This window comes from Blastomyces gilchristii (assembly GCF_000003855.2).
Source record: "Blastomyces gilchristii SLH14081 genomic scaffold supercont1.9, whole genome shotgun sequence".
Taxonomy (NCBI): Eukaryota; Fungi; Ascomycota; class Eurotiomycetes; order Onygenales; family Ajellomycetaceae; genus Blastomyces; species Blastomyces gilchristii.
Window position 1 is genome coordinate 901,176 of NW_003101674.1, and position 23,545 is coordinate 924,720.

A 23,545-nucleotide genomic window follows, 5' to 3' on the forward strand; every position below is an offset into this window, starting at 1 on the left:
GCAGGACCCCATATTCAATCAGGGATGGATGCCACATCCATCCAGGTACGAAATGGAATCGATAAGATTGATAAGGGCATAGCCGAAAGTTTCCTCTCCTTGACAAATCGGGCCGAGCCTTGATCCGAGTTTTGCGGGATCGGCTTGCACGTATTTTTTTTTATACTCTTTTAAGTTTTATCAATTTCTGGATTTTTCGCTGAGAGTTAACTATGGAGCAGCTCTGAATATCCCATAGTTACCAGTTTTGCCTTCGTTGATGAGCTGACTCTCTGACCTGATTGGCAGCGACCCCTGGTTTTCTTTCGATGAATCCGCAAGGTCCCTGGATCATTTCTCGTAAATAATGTTGGGAATTGAATTTCAGGAGGCTAGCGAGCTGCTTGGTCAGTGCTGTAACCCCGCAATCTGGAGTTGACACAGTGACTGGTTGAATGAGAGTGTTAAAGACGCTCTGCCAGATGAGCTAAGTAGCCTTTCTGCGTGTCATTGAACTATTGAACGACTGTTTAGACGGCGAGATCAGCTCAATATTTCAATCTTTGGTGTGCAATTGGTACGGAAGGGTTGCCCTCTGTGCGGCAGACTTGTTCACAATAAAGTGTATCAGAAATAATATCGATTGAAACTCGGAGCATGAAGTAGCGTAGTACAGACATTTTTCGTCATGTGGCAGGCCACCGCACAGCACAGAGACTGGTGGGATAATAAATGTGTTACCGGGCTACTGCCGACGTTGCGTGGTAATTAGCCTTTCGGTGGACGGCTGTTGGCTTGGGAAATTGGAGAACATATCCAATAATATCGCTGGTAAGTTAACTGGTAACTAACTGATGCGGAGCGCCAAAACTTTTGATCATACTACTTTTTGCAGGCGAGCGTTCCAACCCCTCCTAGAGGGCCGGGATTGGATCGCCGTTCAATGTTATGCGAGAAGTTGCCAGAGTTCGTTGGGCAGAGAACATTCAAAAAACAGCAAAGGGAAAAAGAGGAAAAAACAATAAGTTACTCCTGTCGCGGATGAAGCTGAGCTGCAAGCAAGGTGCCTGAACATCTCGAAATCCCTCTGAGCCGCGGATGTCCACATAGCGCTACTACTACCTCGAAAACCCAAGGCCACCTCGAAAGCTAGAAATCTGGGGAGAGAAAGGACCCGTTGGTTGGAAGGAAGAAATAATGCAGACGGATCCAGGTTCTACTTGAGTAGTCGCAGTCCGTTCTTACGCAGTTAACTCTCCTCTGGTTGACTGTGCATGAAACCCGCTTGGCCAATTGCCTAGCCCTCTATAATGGCGTCCGGCTCACAACCAAGAAGCCTGTTGATAGCGTGCTTGGGTACGTTGTGGTTGGGCGAAAGTCGTCTTGGGGTAGCAGGCAGAATCAGACTCTGCATTGCTCTAACCTGAAAGCGCGGCATCGCAGATCGCATGGGCGGGATGATGATGGACTTGGGACTTGGAAACTCATCATCTGCTCAGCCATCCCAACAGCTTCAACCGTCCTCTTCTCGCCAGCAAACTCGCACCATGGATTCCTCACAGCGTCCGCGGAAGCGGGCTCGGATGGCCTGTACCTGGTGTCATGAACGCAAAGTTCGCTGTGATGTCTCTATTCATGGAAGTCCCTGTACAAACTGCCGGCTCGATGGCCATGAATGTACTATCCGGTCGAGTGCTTGTAGAGGGTAAGTAGAGTGATCGAGCTCCTCCCAACCTCCAACGTGAGTCCGAAGATGCAGGGCTGTCTGGATTTATCAAGCCCCATCGTGTTATATTTTACCCCAGATTTGTGTTTTCAGGGCTTTAATATTGTCATGATCTAATAATCTTTGCAGCCGTGGTGTCCGAACTCAGCTCCAATGGCCCGAGCCGCATTCTCAAAATGGTACTCTTGTGCATAAATCGGACCCGGTCAGTAGAATGGTCAGTAGAATGGGGCCAATGGAAAGTATTTTAGCGAGACCGACTTTCCCTCAATATATTGATCCTCCTCGGCAACCTCCCTTCTTTGGTGGGATGTGGGGAGAACGTAAGTAGTGCTGGTGTCCGTTTGTTTCTGGGTTACACTGTTCGATGTGATATAGTCACTAACGAGGCTGACAATCTCCAGAAGAAACCCAGTTCGAGATGTTAAGGTCGATGAATTCTCACCTTCCTAGAACCATCCTCCCTTTTTCGTTAGATAGTCCAAATGGAGATTCAAATGTCATATTTTCCTTCTACCGTTTCATTGAGCTTCGCGATCTCCACACTTTACCAACTGAAGATGTCAAATTTCTGGAAATGAAAGGCTGTCTTCATGTACCCTCGGGGCCAATCCTGGATGAATTCGTCCGTCAATATTTTCTACATGTCCATCCTTGCCTACCAGTATTGAACGAGGCAGATTTTTGGAGTATGTATGCAAATCGAAATGATGGGATAAAGAAGCCACGAGCTATATCATTGTTCATCGTGCAGGCAATGTTCTTTGCGAGCTGTGCAGTAAGCTTTTCTTGCCCTAACTTTTATATTGTCTCTATCAAACGTCAAAATCTTGCTAATCATTCCCGTGCAGTTTGTTCCGCCAAGTGTCATCAAATCTGCTGGATTCGTGGATAGCCGCATAGCCCGCAATACTTTATACCGGAGAGCAAAGGTAAGTTATTGCTTACCATTGCCAAAGCTGCTCAACAAAGGGAGACTAACGAGTTCCGTATAGCTTCTTTTTGATCTAAATGCGGAGAACGACGTTTTAGCAAAGGCACAGGGTGCGATTCTCCTCACCTACCAGAGCTCGTCCATCGATTTCCACGCCGGGAGCCTGTGGCTCACAACTGCTATCCAACATGCCATTCTTTACGGCGCGCATTCATATAATAGCAAATCAAACGTTACCGATCCTCACAGGGGGACAAAGAAACGACTGTGGTGGTCAATCCTACTCCGCGACAGAATTTTGCCCCTAGGGCTACGCCGGTACCCTCAGATCACACCTCAACATTTTGATCTGTCTCTTGACTGCATGGCTGAAGAGGATCTCCAAGACGAGATCCAGAAGTCCGAGGTATACAATGCGGAAACCAAGCGCATTCTTGCAAATGTTTTACGCGTCCAGTGCCAGCTAGCTATTGTGCTAACCAGGGTTATAATGATTGTCTATGCGCCTAATGGGTTCTCGCAACCCAAATCGATGACGGAGAAGGAATTTATGAAGTCACTCAGAGAGATAGAAGACATTAGAGCTACCCTAACTCAATGGGCGAATGAGGCGAAAGCCGCCTTTGGTTCTATCTTTGCCTCGGATGACGTTCATGAATCTGTCACCCTTTACTCGAATTTGACATTCATGTACTATCAGTGAGTGCCCCTATGGTTATAGACGTTTGACTATTGATTCTCGTCGAGCCATGCTTACAGTCATATAATCAGCACCGCCCGCGTCGCCCTATGTCACAATCAGGCCCTTACCATTGAGATACATCAAAGGTTTATCGCCGAGACTTACAGTAAACTTCTAGAGGGACTTAAGGATGAACTGGAAGATGCGGCATTAAGTATCACGAGAAGCGTTAAACGACTACTCATGCGTGGAGTGGCGCGACATCTTCCCATCAGCGCGTATGTTTGATTCCCGTGTCACCTTTTTAATTCCATTTCAGTGAAGAGAGTCTATTTACATGAAATAGACCTATGGCTAACGATTCGATTGACTTTTAAAGCATCGCATACACTGCTTTACCTCTAGTCCTAAATGCACTTGACGTTAAGCTATCTGGAACCACATCCCAATCCGCAACACGCAAACGGCGCTTGAGCTACTATGCGGAGGTCATGCAACTATATCGAAACAGGTATGACGGCACAGATTACGTCGCTCTCCTCATTCAGGAAGTCCTTAGATTTGTGGAGAAACAAAACTTCCTCATATCCTTCCAGCCGGACGAATCATCAAGTATCATGTCAAGCCCGAACAGCAGCAGAGATAACGGAAAAGAGGACACGAACAAATCGAGCCCAGTAACTGAGACATCTAACGGACCTGCCGCATCTAACAAACGCACAAAGAGCTGGTCTGAAGTCTTCATTCGACAGCCACGCTTCTACCTCAGGCTCTCATTGTCAATTGACTTCGCTTTTGCAAGAGGGCAATACCCTCGAGATACAGACTTACCTGCACTCGTCCGTGAGCTTCACCTTAGAAAAGATAGCGATCAGGCAATCGAGACTATGCAACCCAACATACCAGTGGAAGTTCGGCTGAAAAGTCTGCCACCACTAACGAAATCCCAGCCGCAGCCTCCAAATCAGCAGGAACAGGAACAGGAACCGCAACAACCAGGAGATCAGTTCACTGTTCAGGATGCAGACGTATACTATGGGGTTGACGGCATGACTGAAGTCCCCAACCCGGAACAACAACAGGAGCAGCAGCCACAGCAATCTCACCAGATCCTAGTCTCCCATCCACCACCAGCGGATCATAACCTAGCTCCTCAACTAACAACCGATCAATTGCTCTTCAACAACTCCACGCCTTCACCGGTGAACCTACGCGAGGTAAACCTTGACTTTCTAGATCTGGAAAGTCCGCTACTTGATAGCCTTAATGGCGGTGTTGAGCTTGGAGTCCGGGCTGACGACAGTGGGGAGGATGGTGATTTTACCTTTGGAAAGGTTGGTTCGTCCTATTGGGTCGACGGTATACTTGAGGAGATTATAACTAGGGTGCATACATGATTATCAGAAAAGAAATAATGAAACGAAAAATTTGAAACGAAAAGATCATTTGTCAGCGTTCTTTGTTTAGTTATTGGAGTTCCTTGATGCTTGATGGAGGGCATGGCACAAGGGTTTGAACCACCGAAGTAGCTGGGTGTAATATTGGTGGCAGATTGGCAATCCAAATGTTAATTGGGCAGCGCGCTTTCTCCTTATAAATTAACATTTCATCTAGGATCAGCAAAGGAACGTGTTCAGTAGTTCCGAGCAGAATCTATATTAAACGCTTTACCGTTTCATGCCCTGGCTGGTCTAGAGGCTATTTATTTGAGATCAGTTTTTATTTTTTATTTTTTATTTTTATTTTAATTTTTAATTTTTAATTTTTTAATTTTTAATTTTTTGTATTCTTTCACTTTGATTATCTAATTGACGATTTCAGTGAGATCCGTGGAATATTACCTTCTACAGACACGGCAAGCTTCCCGCAGCGACATATTAGCTGTTGTGTTTGTCGAAAGTGTGTTGGATTGCCACTGTGATTTTGGAACACAAGGAAATTCACTTCGGAAGAAGGGGAGCGAAAAACTATGGCTAGTGATTAAAGATACGGGATATATTTCTAACGCCTGCTACAAAACTACGCAAGTGGTTGGGCTATGAGAGGACAGCAATTATCAAACAGACCAAGGGCATATGTGCGGAGAGAAGCTCCGCGTAGATTAAAAACACTTCGGAAAAGAACACGAAACAAAAAAGGAAGAGTCTATCATATCATCATCACGATCAACGCGGCAAGATTCGATATATCGTCAAATGAAACCAAATAAGTAAGAAATAACTGTGCAGTAAGCTGATCAGAGACATTGTGGGTATGCGGACAAATATTAAGGCTAGGGAGGGATATCGTAGGTGCAGGTGGAACTTCAAGATCTAGATTTTGCTGGGAAGCACGTTTGCGAAAGGGAATCCGGCGAAGATTTTGCGAAGGTCACGGTGCTGCAGAAAAGTGATTACTAGCGAAGTATAGAGTTGGGCGATGTTGCGATGCTTAACGAATGCGACCGAGACGGGCACTGTTCATGACTATCTGATCATCCACATGGTCACTCTATAGGGTTGTTTGTTAGCACACAAATATTCCTATGGCAACGGTTCGTTCATATTTTGAGGGAAAAAAGTACACCTACCTTGCCTATGATGCGGCCTAAATCAGCATTCTGCTGCTCAATCTCTCGACCCTGTGCCCGAGCAAGTAGATTCAATCTGCCCGTAACACCCTCGATAGCAGTAAGATTGGACTCGATCTCGTTTTCCATCTCATCATCTTCGCTGTCAGCCTCAAACTGGTATTTGGACCTGTCGGCGAGGTTTGTTTGTTTCTGTGGGCCATTGGCAGCTTTCTTTGACAAAGTCTTGAAGGTGTCGTCCATACGTTGCTCTGTCCTGAATGCGGCTTGTCGAGTGGCTTCTCGCTGAAGGCGCTCCTCATGGTGGCGGTCAATGATGGCCTCGTCACGAGCACGTCGTCGTTGTTCGCCTGTGAATGGATTGGACACATTCATGGCGAACATGCTTTTGTTTAGCTTTTTTAATTCACGGGATTTTTCGTCGGCAATTTTGTTTTGGTTCGAGGCTAGATCGAGGTTCTTTTCTGTATTGTGAATCCGTTCTCCTTGAGCACCGAGACGTAGCAGGGTGTCACGACCTGTCTGTTCTGCTTCTAAGGCGGCACGAAGAGCATTACGGGTGGAAGAAACATCTTGTTGCTTTATCATTCGGATTTCATGCTTCATCGCCTGGATGTCTTCCTCTTCTTCTTCCTCTGCTGTGAGTTGTCTCTCCTGGTAAGTCGGGGCGTAAGTGGTATTGGTTCCGTCTGCGGCTGCACCGCTGGCACCACCGTGTGGGACATCTTGCGGGGAAGGATTATGACGTCGTTCGTGTTGCCGTGCCCGAGCATCTCCTAGCAGAGCGTCTCTATTATCATCGACGGAAGCTGTATCGTTTGGGTCGGTCCTCCCAAGTCCACCATAACCTCCAGGGCCATATCTAGATTTTGGGCCTGGGGGACCAGAAGCATCTCCTCCATACCTGTCTCCCCCATATCCACTTTGGTACCCAGGGCCTCCAGGTGCATAACCGCCATTAGCTCGGCCGTATTTGTTATCAAGATTCTCGTAGGGATTTCTGGGTCCGCTGTTTCCTTGGGGCCCTGGAGGATTCATGCCAGGGCGTCCAGCATTTGAAGGGGGTCCATATCCACCCGCACCAGGCGGTGCACCACGCCCACGTCCTTGGCTATACGGATCGCCCGACGGCGGAGGTTGTGCGTATGGATTTGAGGGGGGTGCCGGGCTCTTGTTCTTGGACCTGGACCCGAAAAGCGCTGAGCGGTTGCCATCCTCATCCGCACCCTCGCTTTTCTTGCTGCCAAACCCGAACTTTTTCATAATGTAGGAGGCAGCAGACAGAAAAACAAAGGATTATTGCTCTAGCAGCTTATGTTAAAACTTGTTGAGAGTTAGCAAGAGGAAAGACGAGAAAAGGTTGGAGTTTCAAATCGAGATAGGAGACGAGGTGGCTTGGTGGCTGAGGAGGGTGTTCGAGAAATAACACGTGATCCGGGGAAGCGGCTGCTGACTAAGTTTGACCAGTACAAATAGAGCTAGCGCAGACTCTCCCCAAAGCCTACTTGCTCTAACCATAAATGGCTCCCGAGCTCCCGTTTTTGTGGACCTGACGTCGTCAAGCAACAGCAGGCAGACGGTGTTTGGTTTACAAGTATCAACAGCTCCAGTTCTCACTGCACTGCACAATGGCTCCCGATCCTGGGTCAGAAGCAGAGTATATCCGAGAGAAAGCCCGGAGAGATCTACTGAATCTTCTTGAAGGCGTGAGTAAGGCTGGCATCTAAAGAAACCAAGCTACCCAGCATGATGTGCTAATTGTATATCCAGGTGCGAGGCAAAAAGAACCTTGTGATTAGCAAAGACCTGGCTGGCCCAGTTGGCTTGTTTGTTAAGTTCTCCGTTCTTCAAGAGTACGGAGTGGACCGTGTCTTTTTGCTTGAGAATGGAAATGTCGATTCCTCCCAAAAGAATATTGTCTTCCTGGTGCATGCTGAAAAGCCTACCCAGGTACAATCCACGGCTGGTATGATTATTTTACGTCGCATATGCATATGCATTTGTCTTTTTTCCTTGTTTTATCTCCGCTCTTGGCTTCCCTCTTATGTGTAAACTTACTCTTATTCCATCTGATTGCTATTATTGTATAAAAAAATGGGGGCATAACATGAGGCTTTGGAGGTTTTATTCTCACCCGCCATTGCCAGTCTTGTCCCCTATATAAAACAATTTTCCAGCACATTCCCTTGGCATTTTTATTTATTTTCCCCCATATATTTTATAGCCATCATAATGTGCTAACATTCTCGTTAGAACAAATAAGAAAGCTTCAACGAAATGGAGCTGTCGAACATGAGTTCTTCATATTCTGGGTCCCACGCCGTACTCTTGTTTGTAATCAAATTTTAGAAGACGAAGGTATTATTGGAGACGTTAATATCGCGGAATTTCCGCTCTATTTTCTACCTCTGGAGAGCGATATTCTCTCCTTGGAGCTGGGGGATGCGTTCCCGGACCTCTATTTGGTATGAGATATGGTTTCCAGTCTCAACGGATGTTTTTAAGCTAATATATCGTAGCACAAGGACCCAGGCCCAGTTTATCTTTCCGCTAAAGCATTAATGAATCTGCAGCTACGGCATGGTTTCTTTCCTCGGATTGTTGGAAAAGGAGACAATGCGAGGAAAGTAGCAGATCAACTTTTGCGAATGAGAAAAGAATTAGATGCTGAAGAAACTTCTGGATTGAACTATGGGTCTAGCAGAGGACTTATGGTTAGCTCAACAATGGAGAGTTTGATAATTATCGATCGAGATGTGGATTTCGCAACTCCACTGCTCACCCAACTCACATACGAAGGTCTCGTTGACGAATTTTTTGAGATCGCAAATAACCAAGCCGAAGTTGACTCCATGATCCTCGGCCCTTCTGCACCTACACCCTCGTCTTCTCAAGTAACGTCCTCTAGTACATCGTCGGCAGCTGCCAAACAGGGTTTAAAACGAAAGATACAACTCGACTCCTCTGATCAATTATTTGGTCAACTTCGCAATGCAAATTTTGCTATAGTTGGAGGTCTATTAAATAAAGTAGCCCGACGGCTGGAGAGCAACTATGAGAGTCGCCATGTAGCCAAATCGCCCGCCGAACTACGGGAATTCGTCAACAAATTACCAGCGTACCAAGCAGAACGCACTAGTCTTCAAGTTCACGCAAATCTTGCAGAAGATATCATGCGTCAAACCCGTTCTGACATTTTCAGGAAAGTGCTTGGAGTTCAGCAAAATGTCGCAGCCGGCTCCGATCCTACTTACCAGCATGAGATTGTCGAAGAACTCATCGCACGTGACGTTCCTCTAAATACTGTTCTCCGATTACTGTGCCTTGAGTCCTGTATGACTGGTGGTCTCCGACCCCGGGATTTAGAAAACTTTAAAAAACAAATATTGCAAGCATACGGGTACCAGCATCTCCTAACATTCCATGCTCTTGAGAAGATGGAGTTGCTTCAGGCACGATCATCTGCAACTGCTATGCTGCTCCCCACCGGAAGCGGTCCGGCGGGTTTGAAATCCAACTATAGCTATCTTCGCAAGAGTCTGCGACTTATTGTCGATGAAGTGAACGAGCAGGATCCAGATGATATCGCATACGTCTACAGTGGGTATGCGCCGCTCAGCGTACGCCTTGTCCAGTGCGTCTTGCAGAAACCAGATATCCTGTCCCTCACAAAGGGCCTCCCCGCATCCGCTGCAGGAGTTTCTGCCGGAATTTCATCCCCTGGCTGGCTAGGATTCGAAGAGATCGTAAAAAGCGCACGGGGTTCCACGTTCAATATCGTCCAAAAAGGTGATGAGAAGGCGGTAAGGGCGCGCCAAACCCTCTCGGGAACCGGAGGCATAAAGACGGTGTTTGTATTTTTCCTTGGTGGGATTACTTTTACCGAGATTGCGGCGCTGAGGTTTATTGCGAGCAGAGAATCGGAGCGAAGACGGATTGTTGTTTGTACGACGGGAATAATCAGCGGGAATCGAATGTTGAAGGGGGCGATTGAACAGCAGGGATTTGCTAAGTCTAGTACATAGAGCTCTACCAATATCTGGCATTATTTTCTCCTTGCAGTTATCCCTTCCAACGTATTTAAATACCCTTTAGGGCCTGTTCGGTGACCCCGTCCAGGGCCGTATAAGTCCGTACAGTGCCAGCTTGTACAGCTCTGGACGGCTCTGGCCGGGGTTATACACACTAACCTGGCCGGATAAGGCCTTCTGTTCAGTAGATTCTGCGTATAACTCTGTACAACCCACCAAGCATGTCAAGCTGACAATCAGATTCATATTATAGAGTTCAATGGTGTAGTTATGTTGGGGGTCCCGCGGTTGATCGGCCCTTCTACCAGCAGTGCGCTGGTGGTGATTGAGCTCTTTTGCCCCAGTAGCCTACAAGTTATTTAGTTGAAAAAGTGATCAATCTAAACCTATTCAAGTTAAATCTGTACTGTATACACTGGAATGAGTCATGATATCTGCTGATATGTTCCAGTGTGGCTGTACAGTGTCCAGAGACCTGCAAATATCATCAAAAATCAACAATCATGGTGAGCAACCATGATAATGCAATCTGGGAGACAATATGACAGTATTTATATCATAGACAGCAGTTAATAAGGCTTGTCACTGCAGAAGTGATCAATTTGAGACTCATTAAGATCCATTTTTCACTGATATTTGGTGTGTAAAGATAGATAACAGGATTTTCAAACTGCTATATATCTGCTGAAATGACATGATAGTCATCATCATAAAAAATCATTCATAAGGAAGTACTTAAAACATCAAGCAGACTACTATTCATATAAGAAAAGGTGACAATAATGAAGGTTAACACCATCAGAAGTTAAATATCCACTTTCTGTACAGCCCTGGCACTGTTACGGAAAAAATCACCGAACAGGCCCTTAATGTCGACTGTTGCCCCGCGTTTCGCATTTTTGGTTCCGCGGCTGAAAATATGTGGGTAGCTGTTTGTTAACCCGAGCAATTTTACAAAGGAGGAAGTGCTTCAACAGTCTCTTTTGAGCTCCCTAGTCATTTCCTTAAGAGGTTCTCTTTGAACTTGTAATTTTGAAAAAACTATGGCTAGGCATATATATCCATCTATATACATGAACCCCGGTTAATATGTGTATACGCTATCCACATAGCTATTAATATCCAAACCCAAGATTCGTTCCCAACAATCGGCCCTGGTACCTCTCCATGACATCCCCAAGTTTGACCATTATACCTGCAGAGAGCATCCTGACTTCCTCCTCTTCCTTCGAAGCGCGCTCAAACACACCATCAACCCATTCACGCATTTCCATCACCTGCGTTACAAATTCAGTAACAAGTCTCTCTTCGCCGGCACTGCCGGATGATATATTTAAATCTACGATTGCGAGAAACAAGGATAGCATTGCGGGGAGCACTGTGGGTTCTGTGGCGACTGGGAGGTTGTGTAGAGTCATAAGGAGAGAGAGAGCTTCGTGCGTAAGTGTGGCTAGATTGGGAGAGTTTGGACCAAGGGTGGAAAGGACGAGTGTAACTGTCTGAACGAAGAGGTGGAGGAGATGTGGGATCAAGAATGGATTGTACGTGTTGTTGGACCTGAAGGAGTAAGCGGTTGAACACCCTGAAACATATGATAATCTGTGGGTTGACGGGTGCGGGTGGTTTTGTGTATGTCAGAGATTTGACAAGGGACTTTGACTTACGGGGTCGAGTACATAGTTACTTCGAAAGCATTGGTAAGAGGAAAGAAGAACCCATCTGAAAGGATTCTGTGGAGGTCTTTAGGAACAGCTTTTTCTCTTCTTTGCTGCTCCCTCTGCTGCTTCCTTTTCTCCACTTCCATACGAGATGAGAATGTTCGGACCTTGAGAGCGTTGGGCCCGGTCAACGAATCGGCTGCGTGGAGAGCCAAAGGCTTTAAGGTAGCTTGTGAGAGCTTTTTCGATATAGCATCAATAGGGTTGTTTACGTCGCCGTACGTAGTTGCTAGATTGGAAGGTAGACGTTTTGATGGGAACGAGGAGTCCACGGCAGGAGGGAGACTCATTGCATCTGCGTCTTCTTTTCCAAATCCTGCTAATTCGCGGGTACTCAAACCAAGCGCAATAAGAATTGTTGATCGCTGGCTTTGGGATAAGTCAGCGTTGAAAAGTGTATGTACGAACCACCTGCCCATTGTCAGTGGATAGGCTACAAGTAATGCAATTTCACTCTGTAACTTGTACTCCTGAAATCTGGGTAAATTATATTTGTCTTGTAGCCCCACAATGAGGAGTGCCAGCGCCTCAGAGTTTTCTGCAACTTCGGTGCCAAAAGATGCTTTGCGCCGTATCAGCGTTGGTGCAGTTGATATCCCCAAGTTATATCGCTCTGCATTATCTGTATCCCGCAAACAAGATAACAGGTCCCGTATGTATCTACGTACAACGTTAGCAACAAAGGAGTTAACGAAGACAAAGTTACAAGTGAAGTAGAAACTTACACTGGGGAACTGGGCTTTGACCGGTTGATCAGCGTTGGGTCATCTTCAGAGTCTGAAGCATCCGTATCCGGCTTTTCGTAGGGTAGGAAGTCATCGCTATCCGACTCCTCAGACACCTCTTCAATAGAAAGGACTTTTGACCTCTCCTGACTTATTTTTGGCTGATCATCCTGAGGAGGTTTCCGCACATGACGTTTTGGTTTCTTTGGAGGATGCTGGGCGTTTACATCCTTCAAGTCATTGATCGAACCAATTTCATCTTTCACATTTGTCAAGCTCATATACCAGAGTGCCTCTTCACCTTCCATCTCTTCAAGGTCAAATTTCATAGTCTTGCCTGCAGGATCGGCTAGCTTTGATAATGACATGCCAACTATCATGCCAAGGAAGCGGGCCCGTGGCGAGGAGGCCGCGAGTCGATTGGATATCGCGGTCAGGTAAGTTCCTGACTGGGTGATGGAGAGTAGTTCATGTGGCAAGAGCCGATGAGCATATCCGGCCGTCAAAAGAATAATCTGGACATTCGCTGCAAGCATTTTTTTCAGCTTTCGTCATTGATAACTTCTCGCTTCGAAGATAGAAATATTTTACCTTCCTGCCCACGTGTGGGTGTATGCTTTATGTATAGCTGATCACCAAATATTTCTAGAGCTCTTCTCAGTATCTCAAGTATGGGTTCTAACATTAGAGGTTAGTAAGTAAAATGTAGAGATACTATCCACCTTGAAAGCTCACCTTGCTGGTTGCCAAATGATGCCAAAAGCGCCCGGCGAAAATCGATCCCTTGGATGTTCATTTCTAATCCAGTTACAAGCCATTCACTCAACTGGGATTTCAGGATGTCTCGGCCGCGAACAATAGTCGCTACAACACCTGAGACTCCGTTGATAGTCTTGCATTTGCTTGGATCTTCCAACGGGCGCTGTAACGCATTGGGATAAGCAGGGAGAAATCTTTTTTCCAAATCATGAAGTATAGATTTGAAGAGTAGTATTTGATCATGACGTCTGAGGTTATTTAAAAGAATGCCAAACCGGTCCGGTGAGGCATTCTCTTGAAGCAGAAGGGTGTCATATATCTCGCTCACAACCTGGGCTGAAAGTGAAAAACTTTAGCAATTCCATTTATACCATCCTTAGAGTGGGCCAATATACCGGTATATCCAAGACTCAGCGATCTAGCCACGAACTGGGCCAAATAATTCCAACAATCCAATTCTGTTGTTTGGGCTTTTGAAGCCATATGGGAAATGCATTGCCCAAGCCAGGCCGCATATTGGTTTCCTTCACCAATCCAATGAATCGAACGAGGGGTCTTAAGATCTTTAATGGTAAGAAGACCTTCGGAAGCGACTGATAGCACCTTTCCGGCAGCAAGGAGTGAAATAAGCTCTTTCCACATAATCTGCCTTTGGGCTGGCAGTTCGACCTTGCTCGAAATATTCATGTATGTGTTGAATAGAAAATCGGGAGGTTTTAAAACAGACGACAAGACCGCTATTAAGTCTTGAATAACCAACTTGTTACCCGAACGTTTTTCACCTGACAAGGACTCTTGTTTGGCGAGTAATGAGCGCAGATGAGCTACCAGAGCGCCGATACCTGTCACGCTGCTCAAACATCTTAGAAGTGCTGCTTTTGGTTTTAGTTTGCGGTCTCCCTCTGGATCTGGCTCTGAGATATCTTCATTTCCGAGACCACTCCAATGGTCGGGAATGGTTGTAGCAATCAAGATGTGCAAAATTTGCGCCGCGACGGCGCTTGGAGTAGTTATATTGAAACCATCCCCAGGAGCTCGAGTAGGATCAAGAAAGTATAACGCTTGTACAACAAAGTATTTGTCTGGAGATGATTTAAGGGCGTGTAGCGCTTCTTCTGGAGATTTTATCCCATTTTGCGGACACGGGCGCTTCTCCTCATGTGCGGGATATCTTTGCTGGAGTGGTTTTGAAACCGTCAGCTCCTCACGGGTTTCAACCGTCTTGACGGCAGTAAGGAGACCATCCATGGCCCATACCCCACACGGCAATAGAATGAAGTGAAGCGGATCAAAATGGGACGATACTCATCCTGCGTTATTTCACCATCCATCGAACTAAACAACCGAAGTTGACATCAAATTATCACGTGACATTTTATGACAGCAGGTAGAAATCCGCGCAGCAAGCAGCGAGCTCAGCCAACAATGATACAGTAGCGAATACAGGTCTAGGAAGTATATGTCCCTACAGTGCCCGCCATAGCCCTCCTTAGTCTTTATTATTACGCTGCGTAGGCGTTGAATATTGATCATCTGCGCTACGCTCTTCGTTCCTGAAGATAGAATCGCAAACGTTCAGGGCATCTTAACGGTTTCTGATACTCATTTATCTCATTGGGAATATATTAATCTCTCGGTGATTTAATATTACGTTTCGATAATATGTCTGCTTCTGACGTCCCTCCCCGTCAGGAGCCTCAGCGCTGGTAGGTACTCGAGAATCAAAATTTTGTATTGATATGAATACTTACTAACATCCATCTAGGAAGCCACTCTACAGAATGCTCACTCGCGCAGGTCCCTTTAGTGATGAGGATTGGGTGCCTGGCCCAGAAACCATTACGGATCTTGAAACCTCTAAAATTCTGTAAGTGCCTCCTTAACTAACCAACGATCACCTTGTGGAAAGTTGCTGATAATTCTTCATAGGGTCATGTAAGTGGGCTTGCCTAGGCTGTTTTTCTGTTTTGGCTGCTAACAGCAGTTCAGAGGAGCTGGAGGGTTAGGATGTGAAATTCTGAAGAATTTGGCCCTGTCGGGATTTAAAGATATTCATGTCATTGATATGGGTACGTTTCAACCAGCCCGTGAAATGATGAAATGGATGTTAGTAACAGTTTCCTAGATACCATCGATATATCAAATTTGAATCGACAATTTTTGTTCCGCCAAGATGATGTTGGAAAGCCTAAGGCTGAAGTGGCAGCTGCCTTCGTGGAGCGACGAGTAAAAGGGGTAAAGATCACTCCCTACGTCGGTAAGATCCAAGACAAGGATGAAAGTTACTACATGCAATTCAAAATGGTTGTCTGCGGGCTTGACAGTATCGAAGCACGGCGCTGGATAAATTCGATGCTAGTTGGGATGGTCGATAGTGAGAATCTTGAGAGCTTAAAACCGCTCATCGATGGCGGATCAGAAGGTGCGTATTGTTGGAGTTGCCCTATCACCAAACATGATGCAATCTATGAGATCTTGCCTGAGGGTTAATATTGAAACGTGATATAGGCTTCAAGGGACAAGCCCGAGTTATTCTTCCTACACTCTCTTCATGCATCGAGTGCCAACTCGACATGCATGCTCCCCGCGCCGCGGTGCCATTATGCACCATTGCGACGATTCCTCGACAACCACAGCACTGCATTGAATGGGCGCATCAAATTGCCTGGGAAGAACACCGTAAGGATGAAGAATTTGACGGCGATGACATGGAGCATGTAACATGGATTTATAACATGGCATTTGAACGCGCGAAACAATTCAACATCCCTGGTGTGACCTTCTCGATGACTCAGGGTGTCGTAAAAAACATCATTCCTGCAATCGCTTCTACAAACGCTGTGATCGCCGCTGCGTGCACCTCGGAAGCACTGAAGATTGCGACGTCCTGCAACCCTTATCTAGAGAACTATATGATGTACGCGGGGGAAGAAGGGGTCTATACTTACACATTTGCGGCCGAACAGAAGAGCGACTGCCCTGTGTGCGGCAATTTGGCGAAACCGATTATGGTAGATCCCGAATCGACCTTGGAAGATTTCATTCTGTCCCTTGGAGAATTACCGGAAGCGCAACTCAAAGCCCCTAGCTTGAGATCAGAGGCGAAGATGCTTTATCAGCGCGCTCCCCGACAGTTGGAAGAGCACACAAGGCCCAATTTGAAACTGAAATTGAAAGAACTTGTTACGAATGGAGACGAAGTGGCGGTTAGCGACCCAGCTTACACGATCGACTTCCGGTTTAGAGTGACATTTAAATGATCAGGTTAATAAAACCGACAGTGCGATGGTATGGCTATTTTTACTCCCAAAGGTATCCTTGGGAGCAACGGCAATTCATCTGAATACATGGAAGTGCGATAAGTTTTTCTAGATATAGCTACAATTCTTTAAGTCAAATCGTAATAACTTCCCCAATCCCGCTTATCAGCCGATTAACTCCGCCGAAACAAAGACCCCCAACGCCAAAAAAAAAGCTTACCAGAAAGACAGAAAGGAAGGGAAAATGATTTTTTTTATAAAGATTCATGAAGCCTCTGTCATGTCAGCGAGTTTAGCCAGATCACGTTTCAATCTCCTACATTTGAGCTTGAGCACCTTTACGCTCTCTAGGAATAGAACGTCACTCCTGAACTGCCCTGTGCTTTCAACGTTGAAGATAAAATGGTCCCGTATCCGCCCTAGCTTGACTTTGCCCCGGAATTCCTCGTGTCTTAAGCATTCCCGGCTCACAGTATCCTTGAAGGGATCAAGCACAACAGCCTTCTTCTCGCCTTCATGACCTTCATATCCGCTCCCAGCCTGCGACGCCTCCTCCGCGGATACAGAATCGATTCCAATGACACCCTTAGGGAAACATCGTGCAAACTTGAGAGCATCCTGGCCAAGGATGGGCCGAAGTATGCGTATATCTGGAAGGAGACGGTATGAGGCTGTTGCCACCGGGGAAAATTTAGCGTGATCAGCACCAATGCCCTTTATGCAATGCATTTCAATATCGATCTTTTGGCCAGGTCGTAGTTTCGCCAGAAGAATATCAGGATTGGCGGACCGTATGGCACCATAAGGCTCTGGGAAGTAGGCCTCTTGTCGGCCTACCGGGTGGAATGTAATATCTTTGGCATACACGTGTGCATGGTTGTACAGCTTCTGGGGGTCTTCCTCATTTGCGCTGGCTTTAGGATTCTTCGTGCATTCCACGCTTAAATGTAAAACGATAGTATTGGAATCTGAGAGTTCGCTGCCGGAATCTGGTTTGCCTTCTGTTGGTTGCCTAAACCAGCGCAGCCAGTTGATCCCCTCCGCCGCGCCTGTGAGAGGGACTAGACCCAGACGGTGCGCCAACACCTCGTCCTGGATGACGGAGGTGTTATTGTGTATATAAACGGTTTCGATGGCAAGGGATGGAATTTCGGCGATCATTATGCGACGGAAGGCGTTTGCGATAGCTGCGTCGACGCCGACCAAAGAGAAAGAAGCTTCGTAAGGTTCATTCTTGTGGAAGGTGACTTTGAGGTTCTATATCCGGATAGGGGAGATTAGAATGAGTAATGGATAGGGATTTAAAGTGATTCCTTTTCCCACTCACTCTTTTAAATACGTCAATAGACCACTCATGATTCTCGCCAGGCCAATGGCCGGGGAAATCTGTTGATGAGATATTTGTGACTGTCTCCGCGTTTATGCCGATGACCTGGGTCATGTTAGCTCTGCTAGGTTCGATGCGACACAATGAGGAAGCAACATCGAATTCTTACCTTCCTCTGATTAATTTCTTCCAGAGAAGCGATTCTTGGCGCCATTGTTGCGCTCTTCCTGAGTTGTGATGCGCAAAATAGCTTAAGAGTGGTGGTGGTAACTTTTTTCTTTGGTGGTATACGTTATAGTGGTCCGTGCTGACATGACATTTTCCGAGAAAAATATGTAGTCCGCCAAGCGCTTGCTCTAGCCAATCAGAAACATGAAAATGACTGCTGAGCAAACATCCACGTGACTAGCCCAATCACCGACCTCGCTTTGTTGTAACCCGACACAAATACGAACGACAGAACGGATAGACAGGTAGAAGACAGGAAATTGTCGACAGCCATTGACCAGTGCTTCTTCTTGTGGGAGCCGTCCCCCACCTCATATACCGTGCCAAAGTCGAGGCACGAACCATTTTGTGCGTATCTCGATAGATAACCTACATCCGTGGCCATGGCTTCCTCGCTCACATTCCTTGCTCGGCATGCGCCCAAAAGGCTATGTCTCGCCCCCTCATCCTCCTCCGCATTTAGAGTTTCCTCAATCGCAGGACTGAGATCAATATCTACCTCACCCGCTCTTCATGCCACTCCTGCCTATCGGCCTACTAGACTCATCCCTACGGATCCGGAATTCGCACCGGGCGGGCCAAAATATCAGCCCAACAAGCCGCCAGGTTCATACGCTGAACCCGCAGCCCTTGAATCTGAAGTTGAACTTGGCCGCAAGGTCCGCCATTACACAGTTAACTTCGGCCCTCAGCATCCGGCTGCGCACGGTGTGCTCCGGTTGATTTTGGAGCTCAATGGAGAGGAAATTATTCGAGCAGACCCCCATGTTGGATTGCTGCATCGCGGCACGGAAAAACTGATCGAATATAAGACTTATTTGCAAGCGCTGCCATACTTTGATCGATTGGACTATGTTTCGATGATGACGAACGAGCAATGTTTTTCGTTGGCGGTGGAGAAACTACTTAACGTCGAGATTCCAGAGCGGGCGAAATGGATTAGAACATTGTTCGGGGAGATCACCAGAGTCCTGAACCACCTCATGTCGGTATTATCACACGCTATGGACGTTGGAGCGTTAACTCCATTCTTGTGGGGATTCGAGGAGCGTGAGAAATTGATGGTACGTCTTAATTATGTTGATGTAGGCAATGTAATTTGATGATTCATGGTCTGACCCATTTCTACTTGCACAGGAATTCTACGAACGTGTTTCGGGAGCCCGTCTACATGCTGCATATGTTCGACCGGGAGGGGTTCATCAAGATATCCCCCTCGGCCTCCTAGACGATATCTACCAGTGGGCAACTCAATTCGGCGACCGTATCGACGAGACCGAAGAACTGCTTACCGACAATCGTATTTGGAAGGCTCGAACCCAGGGCATTGGCGTAGTCACTGCCGCAGAGGCCCTCAATTACGGCTTCACGGGAGTCATGCTCCGTGGCTCCGGCGTTCCATGGGACGTCCGCAAATCCCAACCTTACGATGCGTACGACCAAGTAGAATTTGACGTCCCGGTAGGTGTCAATGGAGATTGCTATGACCGATACCTTTGCCGCATGGAGGAGTTCCGCCAATCCCTTCGCATCATCCACCAATGCTTGAATAAGATGCCAGCAGGCCCCGTTCGCGTGGAGGACTACAAGATCTCTCCGCCCCCGAAAGCTGCCATGAAGGAGAACATGGAAGCGCTCATCCATCACTTCCTCCTCTTCACAAAGGGATATGCAGTGCCTCCTGGCGAAACGTACTCCGCTATTGAGGCACCCAAGGGTGAGATGGGTGTGTTCCTCGTCAGCGATGGCAGCGAACGACCATACCGATGCAAGATTCGTGCTCCCGGTTTCGCCCATCTGTCTTGTTTCGATCAGGTTGCTAGAGGCCATCTGCTAGCTGACGCAGTCGCAATCATTGGTATGTCCCTCTTTCCTCCTTTTAATTTCCACCTTCTGTAAACCCCTCTCTTTTGCCCGTGCTAATACCTTTCCCTCCTTTCTTTTGTAGGTACCATGGATCTCGTGTTTGGCGAAGTAGACAGATAATCGGAGAATATCAGCATTAACCATGAAGAGAACCCGCCTACTTACTCATGGACATGTTTAATAATCCTCTTCCCTCTTTTTTGCAATTCTAGTAGAAAAGGGGTGGAAGGAAAAGAGTTTTAAAAGAAAAAAAAATAGACAAACAAATTTCTGTATTTTTCTCCAAAATCCCGCCCTGCTATACCGTTCAATAGGTCCATCAACCCTCCACCTTGTAAAATCTTTTCCAAAACCCGCGGACAGACTGTTGATTCATTTGATTCTACTTTCCTTTTTTCCTTCCCATTTCCTTTTCTTTTTGCATATCAGACTTCCTGATCAAGTTCTCTTTTTGCTTTTCGTCCCCTGTACCGTTATCCTCACGGGTGTCCATCCGCAACTATTGTTTCCCGCTACTCCAGTGTTCCCTATTGTTACCTTCTATCCTCTTTTTTTTTTTTTTTTTTTTTTTTTTTTTTTTTTTTTTTTTTTTTTTTTTTTTTTTTTTTACCTGTTCAGTAAATATTTAGCATAGCAGAGGATTTAAGCGGGAAATATTTAAATTTGTCCTCTTATTTTTCATTTTCCATTGTTCATGTTTGTTTTTTAACGACCGCATGAACCCTTATGTGTTGCATAGACCACTGACAGGGAGCTGAGGAAAAAGAAATTAAAAATGCGGCCGCATAATATTTATAGTCTCATTCATAACACATCAACCGATGTAAAAAGCAGAACGATGCTAGCAGAATACGAATCCCTCAACTAAAACGGGCAAAATGACGAAGGGAGACAAAAAGAAAAGAAGTGTGTATATGTGTATAGTCCTAGAACAACCTTGCATTCCCCCTTCTCTTCTCTCCTGCCTATTTCGTGAGCACATAAACATAAAATCTCAACATATACATAGCCATCTATCTATCAACCATACTAATCTAATATGCCCCCCTGTATCAATTCTCCTCTCTTCCACCTCCCCCCCCCCAACTCCCACCCCCACCCCCACCAACCCAACCACACGCATTTCCCTTCCCATACGCATATCCCCACCCAACAAAATACCAAACCACCAAAATCACACCGTCGAATCATCATAATAGAACTGAATATCTCTCGGCCGCTGCCGGTTGTGCGCCACAAAGTCCTCGTCGCCCGGCGGCCGCTCGTTCTTCCTGTTCCCCGCCAGCATGCTCTGAATGCTCATGCAGACGCTCTCGACGGTTTGCACGGGCGACCAGGCGGTCCCGAGCAGGTCGAGGCAGATTATGCCGTTGCTGTAGATGTGGGGGTGGATGGGGATGGGGCGCACGATTGACGGGGTTGTGGAGGGGGTTGTGGTTGTGGTTGTTGTCGTTGTCGTTGCTGCTGCTGCTGCTGCTGCTGGTGTGGGTGTGGGTGTGGGTCGGATGGAGATGAATTGGACTTCGGGGGCTTCTGTGGTGGGGAGAGGGGGGGATTGGAGGGTGTGGTTAGCTTGTGTTGTGGGTGTAGTAAGTAGCAGAGAATATAATATATATATGTATATAGAGAATATGGTATGGATTTGGATCGGTGTGTTGGGGATATGCAAGAGTTCCGCATACCGATGGGATAATTTTTGCTGAAAGTGAACTTCAGTCGGTAGGTTTCATTGAGGTAGAGCGGGTTGGACTTGTCCAGGACGCAGATGTCCATTTGCCATTCCTCGAGGTCTTCTGCTTTGACTAAGGAGATTCCCGGCGGGAGGGAGGATTGCATCTGCACAAGTGATAGAGGTATATGTCAGGGCCTGTTGGTTTCCTTGGTTTTTCCTTGTCTATTCTATTCTATTCTTTGCTTTTTCTTTGGCAATTCATTCTTCCCCCTTTTTGGATGATGAATATCTATATAGATATGTATAAAAGGTAAGGATCAGGTGGGGTTTCGGAGCGGAGTCAAGTGATGCGCCGGTATCCAGTAGTTTACCTTCAAGAGTTCCTGATGGTTGTTATGAGTTAGATAGCTATGTATTGAGTCATTGAGTAAGGGGGCCGCCGGTGGGGGGATCGTTGAAAGGGGGTATATGAATCTACTTACCTTGCTCAGCCGCTTGGATGCAAACATGGTGACTGAGAGTCGGATAAAATAACCCGAGGCGCAACGGCAGGCTGTAGCAAGACAGAGAGAACGTATTGATCAGAGCCTCCAAGCCCTTAAAGAGGGGTTAGGTATAGAGAAAGACTCTCTTTAATACAAGGTAATTGGGAGAGAACTTGAAAGCGTTTGGAAAACAGGTCCCGAATTGATGGGGGCAGCAACGCGGATTAGCGGGGTTCTTAAGTACCCTGAGGAGGGGAGCTGCAGTTTGGTCACAAGCCGTAAAAACAGAGACTGAGCGGCGAGCGAGGAAGGGTATATGTAGTAATATCTAGAGATAAGAGTCATTCAGGACACCGGGGTTGGCTTCTCAAAAGAGGGTGAAAGACGTCAAGGTATTCGTATAAATAATTAACGGTCACTGCGTTGGGCGGCATCACTCCATATCATATCACGTATATCACGGCGTTAGCTCGGGTCATGCCTGGAGAATTAGCTAACTTTCTAAGTTATTTATAGCGGCCCGCTAGTCTATCCTGAGTAATTTTCTACAATCCATCTTTGTAGATCCGGGGTTGGGTCCCTAGGCGTGATGTTACATATGAATCTTCTTTAGTGACTCAGACAAGGACATACATTTCCTCAGTATGCCATAATGGAGAAGGTACTCAACGGGTTGCAATAAAATATTCATTATCTGCGAGCAAGGACATTCATTATGATAAGTATTGTGCTGCACATAACGTTAAAGCCTAAAGGCGGAAAGCTTCAAATGCCTAGCCCAGTTTCAAACGCTTTGATAAAATTATTGGCAGGGTATAAGAACGAGAGAGGACCATTATAAACAGTTAGTTACAGTACAGGAATTTTTTTTTTTCGAAAACCAAAGGCCCAACAATTCAATATGTGCAGTACTATCACAGAGCCTTCCCAACAGCAGCCCCAAGGCCCGAGCCAGGACCACCCGTTGCAAAGAGTCCCCCGAGGTTGTTTCCGAGGTTGTTTTGTATCTTGCTCAAATTCTCCTCTTCGATGAGCTTTTTGCCCGTCAAGCTCTCTACAATAATCGAGGGAAAATATGAACGAACCCCCAGTCAGCCAGCCGCCTAGCTAAATAGCGTGATATGGAATTTAAGAAACATGTTGGGGGGGGGGAGGAGATAGCTGTTTACTCTTTAGGCTATAAGATGCCTTGGTCTCTCCCATCATGGCGAGGACGACCTCTTGCAACCATTTCTGGCAAGGGTCAAGGGAACCGGAAACCCAAGCGGCCAGAACGATGAGTGCCAGACTGGCGTATATGAGGAGGGCGAGCATGGTGAGGCAAGCTATTACAAGTAGTAGTAATATATATACTGGTATGGTATTACGCTGTAGGTTATGGTGATGAACGGGGAGAATAGAGACTAGAGAGTATAATTCCCCACTCAGCATTGAGTGAGCCTACTATTATATATATATATGTGTGTGTGTGTGTCTGGAGTATATAGTTACGTCACAGCAGGAATCAGAAATTTGGAGCCTGAACTTTCGCTCCCAATAATGTCGTCAAGTCCCGAGGTCGCCAAGTCCAGATCACGTGAATCA

The 23,545-nt window shown here is 46.5% G+C and overlaps 9 protein-coding genes across 11 annotated transcripts; 4 read left to right on the forward strand and 5 right to left on the reverse strand.

Annotated features, from left to right (window-relative positions):
- The first annotated feature begins 668 nt into the window (after positions 1 to 668).
- BDBG_04585 lies at positions 669 to 5,045 on the forward strand. Of its 2 annotated transcripts, none has more exons than XM_031721742.1 (7): positions 669 to 1,684; positions 1,835 to 2,028; positions 2,110 to 2,483; positions 2,557 to 2,637; positions 2,701 to 3,338; positions 3,411 to 3,599; positions 3,701 to 5,045. In XM_031721742.1, the coding sequence occupies exons 1-7, from the start codon at positions 1,428 to 1,430 to the stop codon at positions 4,716 to 4,718; spliced, it is 2,751 nt and encodes a 916-aa protein (XP_031578598.1). In that variant the 5' UTR covers positions 669 to 1,427; the 3' UTR covers positions 4,719 to 5,045. The 2 variants fall into 2 exon arrangements, with proteins under 2 accessions (XP_031578598.1, XP_031578599.1); XM_031721743.1 differs by having other exon boundaries at positions 669 to 1,720; positions 3,701 to 5,037.
- Positions 5,046 to 7,267, reverse strand: BDBG_04586 (synaptosomal-associated protein, 23kDa). Its single transcript, XM_002624676.2, has 2 exons — positions 5,891 to 7,267; positions 5,046 to 5,811 (listed from the first exon to the last, which is right to left on the reverse strand). The coding sequence occupies exons 1-2, from the start codon at positions 7,151 to 7,153 to the stop codon at positions 5,752 to 5,754; spliced, it is 1,323 nt and encodes a 440-aa protein (XP_002624722.1). The 5' UTR covers positions 7,154 to 7,267; the 3' UTR covers positions 5,046 to 5,751.
- A 251-nt stretch (positions 7,268 to 7,518) lies between these two features.
- On the forward strand, positions 7,519 to 9,915 carry BDBG_04587 (lysine-specific histone demethylase 1; the record flags this gene model as incomplete). Its single annotated transcript, XM_002624677.2, has 4 exons — positions 7,519 to 7,596; positions 7,661 to 7,856; positions 8,144 to 8,355; positions 8,410 to 9,915. 4 exons carry the CDS (start codon positions 7,519 to 7,521, stop codon positions 9,913 to 9,915), a joined length of 1,992 nt encoding a protein of 663 aa, XP_002624723.1.
- A 967-nt stretch (positions 9,916 to 10,882) lies between these two features.
- On the reverse strand, positions 10,883 to 14,454 carry BDBG_04588 (uncharacterized protein). Its single transcript, XM_031721744.1, has 6 exons — positions 13,519 to 14,454; positions 13,100 to 13,459; positions 12,956 to 13,042; positions 12,365 to 12,890; positions 11,586 to 12,299; positions 10,883 to 11,478 (listed from the first exon to the last, which is right to left on the reverse strand). Exons 1-6 carry the CDS (start codon positions 14,369 to 14,371, stop codon positions 11,037 to 11,039), a joined length of 2,982 nt encoding a protein of 993 aa, XP_031578600.1. The 5' UTR covers positions 14,372 to 14,454; the 3' UTR covers positions 10,883 to 11,036.
- On the forward strand, positions 14,314 to 18,009 carry BDBG_04589. 2 transcript variants are annotated; one of them, XM_031721746.1, is made up of 7 exons: positions 14,455 to 14,829; positions 14,889 to 14,990; positions 15,053 to 15,058; positions 15,113 to 15,192; positions 15,249 to 15,545; positions 15,632 to 16,476; positions 16,553 to 18,009. In XM_031721746.1, the coding sequence occupies exons 1-6, from the start codon at positions 14,786 to 14,788 to the stop codon at positions 16,381 to 16,383; spliced, it is 1,281 nt and encodes a 426-aa protein (XP_031578602.1). In that variant the 5' UTR covers positions 14,455 to 14,785; the 3' UTR covers positions 16,384 to 16,476; positions 16,553 to 18,009. The 2 variants fall into 2 exon arrangements, with proteins under 2 accessions (XP_031578601.1, XP_031578602.1); XM_031721745.1 differs by having other exon boundaries at positions 14,314 to 14,829; positions 15,632 to 18,009.
- BDBG_04590 (DNA-directed RNA polymerase I and III subunit RPAC1) lies at positions 16,121 to 18,003 on the reverse strand. The gene is made up of 3 exons (XM_002624680.2): positions 17,880 to 18,003; positions 17,711 to 17,815; positions 16,121 to 17,640 (listed from the first exon to the last, which is right to left on the reverse strand). Exons 1-3 carry the CDS (start codon positions 17,922 to 17,924, stop codon positions 16,648 to 16,650), a joined length of 1,143 nt encoding a protein of 380 aa, XP_002624726.1. The 5' UTR covers positions 17,925 to 18,003; the 3' UTR covers positions 16,121 to 16,647.
- Positions 18,010 to 18,165: 156 nt separating the features above from the next.
- BDBG_04591 (NADH-ubiquinone oxidoreductase 49 kDa subunit, mitochondrial) lies at positions 18,166 to 20,375 on the forward strand. Its single transcript, XM_002624681.2, has 3 exons — positions 18,166 to 19,002; positions 19,076 to 19,796; positions 19,887 to 20,375. The coding sequence occupies exons 1-3, from the start codon at positions 18,322 to 18,324 to the stop codon at positions 19,922 to 19,924; spliced, it is 1,440 nt and encodes a 479-aa protein (XP_002624727.1). The 5' UTR covers positions 18,166 to 18,321; the 3' UTR covers positions 19,925 to 20,375.
- A 73-nt stretch (positions 20,376 to 20,448) lies between these two features.
- On the reverse strand, positions 20,449 to 22,430 carry BDBG_04592 (ubiquitin-conjugating enzyme E2 W). The gene is made up of 4 exons (XM_002624682.2): positions 21,959 to 22,430; positions 21,848 to 21,859; positions 21,487 to 21,640; positions 20,449 to 21,337 (listed from the first exon to the last, which is right to left on the reverse strand). The coding sequence occupies exons 1-4, from the start codon at positions 21,983 to 21,985 to the stop codon at positions 20,979 to 20,981; spliced, it is 552 nt and encodes a 183-aa protein (XP_002624728.1). The 5' UTR covers positions 21,986 to 22,430; the 3' UTR covers positions 20,449 to 20,978.
- Position 22,431: 1 nt separating this feature from the next.
- BDBG_04593 (uncharacterized protein) lies at positions 22,432 to 23,406 on the reverse strand. Its single transcript, XM_002624683.2, has 2 exons — positions 23,131 to 23,406; positions 22,432 to 23,015 (listed from the first exon to the last, which is right to left on the reverse strand). Exons 1-2 carry the CDS (start codon positions 23,390 to 23,392, stop codon positions 22,876 to 22,878), a joined length of 402 nt encoding a protein of 133 aa, XP_002624729.2. The 5' UTR covers positions 23,393 to 23,406; the 3' UTR covers positions 22,432 to 22,875.
- Between the last annotated feature and the right edge of the window lie 139 nt (positions 23,407 to 23,545).

Bases quoted from the DNA above. Each gene is read 5' to 3' on its own strand.
- BDBG_04589 (XM_031721745.1), top strand. From the start codon at position 14,786: ATGTCTGCTTCTGACGTCCCTCCCCGTCAGGAGCCTCAGCGCTG. The intron at 15,193-15,248 runs GTACGTTTCAAC...ACAGTTTCCTAG, and splicing joins TATTCATGTCATTGATATGG to ATACCATCGATATATCAAAT. The intron at 15,546-15,631 runs GTGCGTATTGTT...AACGTGATATAG, and splicing joins CATCGATGGCGGATCAGAAG to GCTTCAAGGGACAAGCCCGA.
- BDBG_04590 (XM_002624680.2), bottom strand. From the start codon at position 17,924: ATGGCGCCAAGAATCGCTTCTCTGGAAGAAATTAATCAGAGGAAG. The intron at 17,816-17,879 runs GTAAGAATTCGA...AACATGACCCAG, and splicing joins AAGAAATTAATCAGAGGAAG to GTCATCGGCATAAACGCGGA. The intron at 17,641-17,710 runs GTGAGTGGGAAA...ATCCGGATATAG, and splicing joins CTATTGACGTATTTAAAAGA to AACCTCAAAGTCACCTTCCA.
- BDBG_04585 (XM_031721742.1), top strand. From the start codon at position 1,428: ATGGGCGGGATGATGATGGACTTGGGACTTGGAAACTCATCATCTGCT. The intron at 1,685-1,834 runs GTAAGTAGAGTG...TAATCTTTGCAG, and splicing joins CGGTCGAGTGCTTGTAGAGG to CCGTGGTGTCCGAACTCAGC. The intron at 2,484-2,556 runs GTAAGCTTTTCT...ATTCCCGTGCAG, and splicing joins TGTTCTTTGCGAGCTGTGCA to TTTGTTCCGCCAAGTGTCAT.
- BDBG_04588 (XM_031721744.1), bottom strand. From the start codon at position 14,371: ATGGATGGTCTCCTTACTGCCGTCAAGACGGTTGAAACCCGTGAGGAG. The intron at 12,891-12,955 runs GTAAAATATTTC...AAATGCTTGCAG, and splicing joins ACCCACACGTGGGCAGGAAG to CGAATGTCCAGATTATTCTT. The intron at 12,300-12,364 runs GTAAGTTTCTAC...CGTTGTACGTAG, and splicing joins TCAAAGCCCAGTTCCCCAGT to ATACATACGGGACCTGTTAT.
- BDBG_04592 (XM_002624682.2), bottom strand. From the start codon at position 21,985: ATGTTTGCATCCAAGCGGCTGAGCAAG. The intron at 21,338-21,486 runs GTATGCGGAACT...TCCCCACCACAG, and splicing joins CAGCAAAAATTATCCCATCG to AAGCCCCCGAAGTCCAATTC.
- BDBG_04586 (XM_002624676.2), bottom strand. From the start codon at position 7,153: ATGAAAAAGTTCGGGTTTGGCAGCAAGAAAAGCGAGGGTGCGGATGAG. The intron at 5,812-5,890 runs GTAGGTGTACTT...ACAACCCTATAG, and splicing joins TAGGCCGCATCATAGGCAAG to AGTGACCATGTGGATGATCA.
- BDBG_04591 (XM_002624681.2), top strand. From the start codon at position 18,322: ATGGCTTCCTCGCTCACATTCCTTGCTCGGCATGCGCCCAAAAGGCTA. The intron at 19,003-19,075 runs GTACGTCTTAAT...CTACTTGCACAG, and splicing joins AGGAGCGTGAGAAATTGATG to GAATTCTACGAACGTGTTTC. The intron at 19,797-19,886 runs GTATGTCCCTCT...TTTCTTTTGTAG, and splicing joins TGACGCAGTCGCAATCATTG to GTACCATGGATCTCGTGTTT.
- BDBG_04593 (XM_002624683.2), bottom strand. From the start codon at position 23,392: ATGCTGAGTGGGGAATTATACTCTCTAGTCTCTATTCTCCCCGTTCAT. The intron at 23,016-23,130 runs GTAAACAGCTAT...CGATTATTGTAG, and splicing joins GGCATCTTATAGCCTAAAGA to AGAGCTTGACGGGCAAAAAG.